Here is an 8,094-nt window from a genome sequence, read left to right as displayed (position 1 = left end):
TGTAGAAGTGGAGCAACATGCAGACAGTTTTCAGGAACCATTTCAGGGAAGCTGAAATGAAGCAAAGGCAAAGTGACCTGCTGGTGGCAGTGGAGTGGCACCAAAGTTCCAGCTCGTCTCCCTTTGCCGGACCGCTCTGCGGATGGTTCGTGGGAGCTTCCTGCAAGGAAGACAGATGAGTTTAGTACGGTCTAAAGAAGATCAAGGACCTCAGTCATCCAATCGGTCACTTCCCTCTCCAAAACTCGAGAGCAGATACACCATAACAAGAAGTTACCGCTGCTCACGACCTCCGCTCATCTGCTCCTCCTGCAAGGCCGGTCTCAGGAATCAGAACAGTGACTTTCTGCTGAATGACAACATGGCTGTTGTACCTCAGGTGGTGCTGTGCCTCCAACAACCGACCTGGGGAGCCACCAGGAAGTAACCAAAGAGCTAGCTGAAAGGAGGTGCGAGGAAGATGAAGGTTGCTCGCCGCCGCTGGGAGAGGCTACCATATCCCGATCTGAGGTGCCAGTAGTAGGGATGAAGACGACGAACTCGAGCAAGAAACTTCTGCACATCCTCCTGCAAGACCGTTAAGAGGAATCAAAAAAGAAGCAATTCAACAAGGAGAGCCACCAACAAGGATCTCAAGAGCTTTCTGCAAGGCTGATCGAAGATGAAGACAGCGGGGAGAGGCCGCCAACACCCGATCCTGTGAGCCTCCAGTAGGGATGAAGCCGAAATCGGACTGGATGCTCCCATGACCCTGTGAGGAATCCAGCTGCTGCAGTAAAGAAGTCTCTCTCCAACCAAAGCAGTGTACCAAGGCGACCATCTTCCCCTGCAAAACCGTATAGAGGATTCACGAAGGAATCATTCTGTTAAACAACATATGAGCTGAGCCCTCTAGTTACCTTGCCGTCCTTCAATTCTCTGGGCGCCACCGAGCAAGGATGAAGATTTTGAAGAGCTAGCTGAAAGGCTGAATAGAGGTAGAAGATAGGAATCTTGCAGCTTGGAGAAGCCTCATCTGGTGCTGTCCTTCCATTCTGGCGACACCAGCAGGGTCGAGAACGATGAATGAGATTGCCAATAGCCATTTTCTCCCATGCGATGACACGCGCAGTCACATGGGCTGACACGCGTAGGGCATGCGCCCTGGCCACTTGTCCAAATGCATGATGGACACGTGGCTACTATCCTTGTACATCGGATTCTCCCTTTTTGCATTAATATATTCGCTTGTTTTTGAAAAAAAAAAGGGGCTCTTATATGTTGTAATTTTTGTCTTTTCGAAATTTAATATTATAGATATTTTCTAAAAAAATATAAAATAAAATAAAACCGTACCTATGTATTTTATCAATAACAGCGCGGTCATCACTCGTTAGAAAAAAAGCTTATTTCTGACACTGACTTGGTGCACCGTGGGACGGCCGGGATGGGGCTCTAGCATCTAATCAAACACACAGCCTGAGTTTTTTTTAAAACCGCCTTAAATGCAGATTAGTGAAGTATGTACTAAGGGTGTTCAGATTAGTAAAGCATGTACTATCGGTGTGCAGAATCCAGTTAATGGAACAGATGGAAGGCATATTTTTTTTTTCAAAAAAGGGGCATATGAATTATAGAGAAGGAGAATCCGAGGTTACAAATGCCACGTGGTGGCTACTGGTTCAACATGACCATTTGGCACACTTAGTGCATGTGCTTGCATGCGTGACGCGTGCGAGGGGAGAAACAGATTCGTCGACCCACGCGGGGTAACGTTGCATGGCGGCTGCCTTGTTGGTGATGAGATCGTGGACGCCGGCTCCTTCTCTCTTCCTGGCCTGGAAGGGGGCTTCATCCCCACCTTAGTCTCTTCCATCTCAGGCGGTTCTGGTTCGGCTCTTCTCCTCTCTGGGGGGAAGAAGGTGCTGCTTCTTTATTCTGCTTTGCAGGCTCCCTCGCTAGATCTCTGAGCGGCAGAGCTTCTGCGCTCCTCCTTTCTTTTCTTTCTCGCTGGAGAAAAGCCTGGCTTGTGTAGGCATCTGGCAAGGGCTGCCTCTTTGATGACTGCCGTCGACGCCACTCTGGAGGAAATCTGCAGGAGCTCCTTCCCGTCAGTCGTTTGCAGAGGATATCAGAAGAGGAGCTCGACCTTACGGTGGCGATTCAGAGAGGATGAACTCCTCCCTTGGCAGGAAATTTCCTTCCTCCGATTTTGGTAAAATCTTAAGGTGTACTCTTTTGTGTTTCTTCCAAGAGGGCTAGATTCAGGTCTGTTTGCTTTCAGCTTGATCTGTATTGGCGTCATGCATCAGCTTGAAACCTTGATGTTACCTTTTGTCTCACTCATCATCTGAGTTTATGACCTTGTGCAGAGAGCAGTTCCATGTAGATGGTGCCGGTGCCATCTACTCCCCGCTGCGGTGATGATAGGCATGAAGCTACGCTTCTCTGTTCTGTTGTACTCCACCATACTTGCAGGGGGCAAAGGGGGCATCGCGGGTATCTGCCCTTCCTGATGTGGCGGGACTTGCGGTCGATGTATGGGCTGTTATTGTCATTTTGGTCTTGCAGGTCACTCTCCGGGACTTGTCTTTCTTTGTTTCTGTCGACTTGTAGGCGACTGGTTATCATATGTACTGTGCATGAGTCCTGAACCATTCGTCCGTTAATTCCGATTGCGGGATTGCAGAGAATCTGCTGGTGTCTGCTACCTGTATGAAGAACAGCTTTATTGCCTGCAGATTATGTCTATCAGAGTTCTGTCTTTGGTCATGACTAAACTGATTTTACCTCTGATTGTTTCCAGTTTATGTTTGATGAAGTCTGAGGCTTTCTTGTTATATTTACTTTCTAACTTTTCCTCTAAGCTGCTTAGGTAGGGTAGTCTTTGAGCCCAGTATCTGCTGCATGTTGTGCTTAAACTGACAGACAGCGAGGGACCTTTGATATCTGGATTGTTAAATGTTGCTGCTATTCTAAGCATCCATGCATGCCACAGAAATTCGGTTCTAATGACATTCCATAGCATGTCTGAGCATCCTATTGTTTCTCCCAGTAATAACTGTTTCCAGGAAAGATCTGTGCCCCATTTAGATGCTGTGTTTTGTAGTTCTTTGAGAGATTGAGAAATATGAGGACACTGTAAGAAAATATGTAAATCGTCTTCTGGGAGTCCACATCTGGCACATTGGTTAGAGGCCACATTGAATTTGGCTGCCTTGCTTTGGGTCCATAGTGCTCTATAAGCGATGAGCCATGCTAGGCATGACTTTTTGGGGTCAGAGTGGGGGTTCCAGAGGTTCCTGAGGCTGTTGTACCATTTTTTGCGGTCCCACTGCAAGTGCCATCTACGGTTGAGGGGTAGGTGGATGGGCGGGGATTTTGTAAATTTAGGGATGGGGAGGAGAGGTTTACTACCTGACCATTGGTAAGCACAGATGTTGAAGGCTGCCGAGAAGTTTAACTTCCAGGTCTCCTGCAGGTCCCACTTCGAGGTTCTACTTTGTACAAGGTCCAGCTCCGGGGTCCTGCAGTCGTATTTTGCCACCAAGTTAGCTCTTGAGAGCCAGGTTCCCAGCTGTTGATCTCTGAGATCTGCCCATGTTACTATGCCTCTCTTGTGAAGATTAAGCGCTAATTGGGCTTCCTCAGGTTGAAGGGGGGGGATAGGGAGACTGGACCACCAGCAGGAATCCCCAGCCAGCTCACCATTAGAAAGGCGAAGGTTTGGGGCTGGGTTTAGGAACATTTTGACATTGTTCCAAGCTTTCCATAATGAGGACACAAGTTGACTGCCCTTGGGGGAGATGGAGAACTTAGAAATGATTATGGTTGAAAGGGGTAGGCTGTTCCATTTATTGAATCCCGTGATAACAAATCTGGGGGTATCCTTGAGGATAAGCTGGGCCCAAACTTCAGAGGGGTTAGCACATGCTCTTATGATCCATTTAGCTGCCATTCTATTGGCAGTGATCCTGATATCCTGTATACCTAGTCCTCCCTTATCTTTAGGGGTAGTGCATATGTCCCACTTGACTTTGGGTATGCTCTTGTTCCAGGGATCACCGCCCCAGAGAAAGTTCCTACACAGCTTGGTAAAGTTGTTTAGGTCAGAGTCTGGTGGCCGCCAACAGCTGATAAAAAAGATGGTGTAGGGCAGAATGAAGTGTTGGAGAATCATGATCCTTCCTGCCAAGGTGAGCTGTCTTCTTTTCCATCTCAGAAGCTTATTGTCTATCTTTTCCATGACCCACTGCCATCTTTGTCTTAGAGTGACCTTAAAGCCCATGGGTATTCCTAGCAGCCTGAAAATCTCCCCGTCATGGAGTAGGTTGCATCCAGCTTCCATAAGCCAATTAGGAGGAGGATCTATGAGAGATTTGATGCCTGTTTTACAATGGTTGATCGAAGAGCCTGAGGCCATGCAATAGACTTGTAAGCATTCCCAGAGAGCCTTTATACTTTCTTCCTCATTGGCTATCAGGCAATTGGTATCATCGGCAAACATCTGTGTACACATCTGATCTCCATTAGGGAGCTTTATTCCAGCTATCTCTCCTTTTTTCATTTTGTCCTTGATGAGCCAGTTAAGGCCATCTGAGGCTATGGCATATAAGAGGGGGGCTAAAGGGCAGCCTTGTCTGATGCTCTTTTGGAGAGGGAAGGGGGCAGAGAGCTCTCCATTGTAGATAATCTTGGCTTTGGCATTCCCGAAGAGGGTTTTGACCATGTGGGTGAACTGAGGTCCCAAACCCATATCCCTTAAAGATTGGAGGATGAAATCCCAGTGTATTCTGTCATAAGCTTTTTCAAAGTCTATCTTCATGAAGAGAAAATCCTGATTAGATTTTTTCAGCATGTTCAAAGCCTTCCCAGAGTGCTATGATGGCGTCTAGTATATATCTACCCTTGATGAAACCTTTCTGTTCTTTATTTATCCAGCTATCCATGTGCTCGGACAGCCGGTTGGCAAGGGCTTTGGCGATGATCTTGTAGACACTGTTAAGCATTGTAAGAGGTCTCCAGTTTCCAACTTCCTCCTTGGGGCCTTTTTTGTGAATGAGCTTGATAAGACCTTGATTAGCTTGGGAGGGCAGTGCTCCATATTTGATCGCTTCTTGCCACACCTGGAGGATGGGGTCCACTACAACCTCGCTGAAGGTTTGGTAGAATTCAGCAGCTAAACCGTCTTCCCCTGGGCTTTTGTTAGGCTTGAGAGATGCTATTACCTTTTTAATTTCCTCGTGAGAGATGTCCCGCTCCAGCACTTTTGCAAGATAAGGGGGAACAGTGGCTTCCCTTACCTCTTTAATGATCTGCATGGCTTTTAGCTTGCTTTGAGAGGGGGGTCCAGATTCGAGGAAGATGTCCCTGTAGTACTCAGTTAGGAGCTGCTTGTTCTCCTCATGATTGTTGGCCTTGACACCATTCTTGAAGCAGAGGAGGGGAAGATGTTCTTGTCTTTGTTTTACTTTAAGCATCTTGAACATTTCTTTGCTCGGTCTATCAGCTTTACCTGCCCACCAGACTCTGGTGAAGAGTTTTGCTTGCTGAAGGGCTATTTCCTCCTCCCTTTTGATTTGAGCTCTGATTTGGTTTAGATTTTCAGGGTTGGAAGAAGGCTCCTGTATCCGAAGCTGAGATTGCAGTTTCTTGAGCCTACTGGATCGGTGGGCTGAAACTTCCTTCCTTACTTGCTTGAGGAGGTTTTGAGTGGACTTGATGGCGAGGTTCCAGGCTTTAGCAGGGGGAAGGCTTAGAGAGAAGAAATGTTTCCAGATTTGGGCTATCTCTTCCTTGACCAGGGGTAATTTAAAAAGGGTGGGATCAGTGTGGAACCATCCAGCTTTGTGCCTAGTGTCCTGATTATCCATAGTGATGATAATGGGATAGTGATCAGAGATGCAGGTCGTAGAGTCAACCTGACACTCACATCTGTTGTGATTTGCTACAAGTTCATTGCTAGCATAAGCTCTGTCCAGCCTGGCTTTCCTTTTGAGCTCCCCTGTTGAGTAGTTCTGCCATGAGAAAATTCCTTCCTGGCCTAGGTCTTGCAGCTTGAGTTTATGTTTGACTTTCTCCCAAGCAAGCTTCTCTCTTCCAAATAGGACCTGTCCCTTGGCTTGGAACCTGTCTTGAAGGGATTCTACCATGTTGAAGTCTCCCAGAATGAGGGTGGGGGCCTGCAGGCTGAGAAGGGAGTTCCATGTTTCAGTCCTTTGTTTCTGGGGTCCGTGGGCATAGATTCCCACGAGAGTAAAGCTGTTGAGATACATTGCAATCCATTGGTTGTTGTGACCTATGTGGAAGCCCTTCAGCTCGGAGCTAAGGTCGAGGTGAATACCCACAGCCAAGCCTCCACTTCCATGGGTATGCAGGGTGTGAATCCAAAAGTGGTCGGGAGAGACAGAGTTGAGCCTTCTGGTCAGCTCTTCTCCTGTAGTCTTGATCTCAACTAGAACAATGATGTCCAAGAGGCCTTTGGTTTTCAGCCACTGTCTGACCAGTTGCGCTTTGTTCAAGTCAGTTAATCCTTTTACATTGAAGCTGGTTATTTTCATTATCTTTTGTTGGGGGGTTTGCTAGTTCCTCCCTTGGTGACTGATTGGGGGGTGGCTCCAAGTTGAGCTCTCCCTCTCTTAAGCTCTTTACTGATCTCCATGTCATTCGGAACCTCAGGCTGTGCACCAGTTCTGATCCCCTTTGTTGGGCTGGATACGTTACCCATTTCTGCATCGTCAAGGTTGTCCACCTCCTTCTCTAGTCTTAGCTTGTTGAGTGGAGTACTTTCCACGCAGTCCTGTTCCTCTTCAGTAGCCCCTGGTTCAGGAATGGCAGCCAGGACTGAATACCTGTTAGGCTTTATTATCGGCACAGCGGATTTGGGTTTGACTGTTGGCTTTCGTCTGCTGCCTACTGGCATATCAGGCTCTTTGGGTAAGGATGGCGGGTTGGATGAGGAGGGGGGGGATTGGTCCAAGGGCTGAGGGGGGGGAGCTTTGCTAGCTAGGTGAGGAAGAATGATTTGAGGATTCTTTATGGGACAATTCCTAATGAGGTGACCCTGTTTTCCACAGTGAAAACAGGAATTAGGAAGATGCTTGTAGAGAATTGGTTGGGAAATGGAAAACTCCCCGCACCCAATGGAAATCTCTTCCGGAAGGGGGAGAGACAGGTCTAGCTCAACGAGGACTTGGGGGTGCCAAGCGGGATTGTAATCAATGAAGGCTTTGGCGCCTAGAACTTGGCCCAAAGGAGCTAGGATGGCTTTGATCCAAGGAGTAAGGTGAATGGGGAGGTTGGGGAGCTCTACCCACACAGGGTAAACTGAAGATTTTGGGCCATCCGGGTTGAAGTCTTTAGTCCACCTCATAAAGCAAAATGGGAGGTGTCTAAACATCCATTGTCCCGAGCTTATGACTTTCATAGCCATGCTAGCTTCTTTGAACATGAAGATGTAGTATCCTTTGGCCAGTGCTTGCGTGAGCGTTACCTCAACTCCTATGGAGGACCAGCTGTCTCGGATCCAGGCTTTCATTGCTTCCTTCGACGGGCGCGGGCCAAAAAGAAGGCCGACCAGACATCTTTCAGAGTACTCTTCAACTTTGTTCCTGACTTGTTCAATCGGAAGATTTACATGGACTGTTACGGGCTGTGGGTTACCTCTTTCAGTTGTGCTGCTAGGTTCTTTTTGTTGGACTCCATTATTGTTCTGGCTGACTTCCTTTGGGGGAATGGGGGCTTCTTTAGGTTGATCCTTGCTTTTTGAAGATAGCAGCTGCTCTTTAGCTTCTTTGAGTTCTTGCATCAGGCGGGAGTTTTCTTCCATTACTGCTTCTATTACTGATTCGTTTCCCCAGGGCTTGTCTGGGAGTTGATTCCACTGGTTTGTTCTAGGAGCCTGCAGAGATGAAGAGGGAGAAGCACCTGAAGAGTGACTGCTGAGCATCTGAATGGATTTTGCAGGTGATGGGAGCTGGGGACGAACAAGGGAGGGGCTCCTCCTCTCAGTGCCCATGCACTTGGGAGGGCATCCGCCGACGCAGCCCACTGCCTCACTGCCCTTTAGCCGCCTGGCCCCGTCAGCGTGCTCAACTTACCCCTCTGGGGCGCGGC

General features: G+C 48.1%; 1 protein-coding gene across 1 annotated transcript; it reads right to left on the bottom strand.

Moving 5' to 3' along the window:
* Positions 1–2,325: 2,325 nt before the first annotated feature.
* Positions 2,326–4,735, bottom strand: LOC147621984 (uncharacterized). The gene is made up of 2 exons (XM_086823527.1): positions 2,770–4,735; positions 2,326–2,690 (listed from the first exon to the last, which is right to left on the bottom strand). The coding sequence occupies exons 1-2, from the start codon at positions 4,733–4,735 to the stop codon at positions 2,326–2,328; spliced, it is 2,331 nt and encodes a 776-aa protein (XP_086679653.1).
* Positions 4,736–8,094: the final 3,359 nt, after the last annotated feature.

The sequence above is a fragment of the Cibotium barometz genome, chromosome 29 (assembly GCF_041138505.1).
Source record: "Cibotium barometz isolate CiBa-2024 chromosome 29, ASM4113850v1, whole genome shotgun sequence".
NCBI classification, from domain to species: Eukaryota; Viridiplantae; Streptophyta; class Polypodiopsida; order Cyatheales; family Cibotiaceae; genus Cibotium; species Cibotium barometz.
This window is presented reverse-complemented; position numbering and strand designations above follow the sequence as displayed.

Coding starts and splice junctions, on each gene's coding strand:
- LOC147621984 (XM_086823527.1), bottom strand. CDS start 4,735: ATGGGTTTGGGACCTCAGTTCACCCACATGGTCAAAACCCTCTTCGGG. Junction 2,691..2,769: donor TAAACTGGAAACAATCAGAG/GTAAAATCAGTT, acceptor TTCTTCATACAG/GTAGCAGACACCAGCAGATT.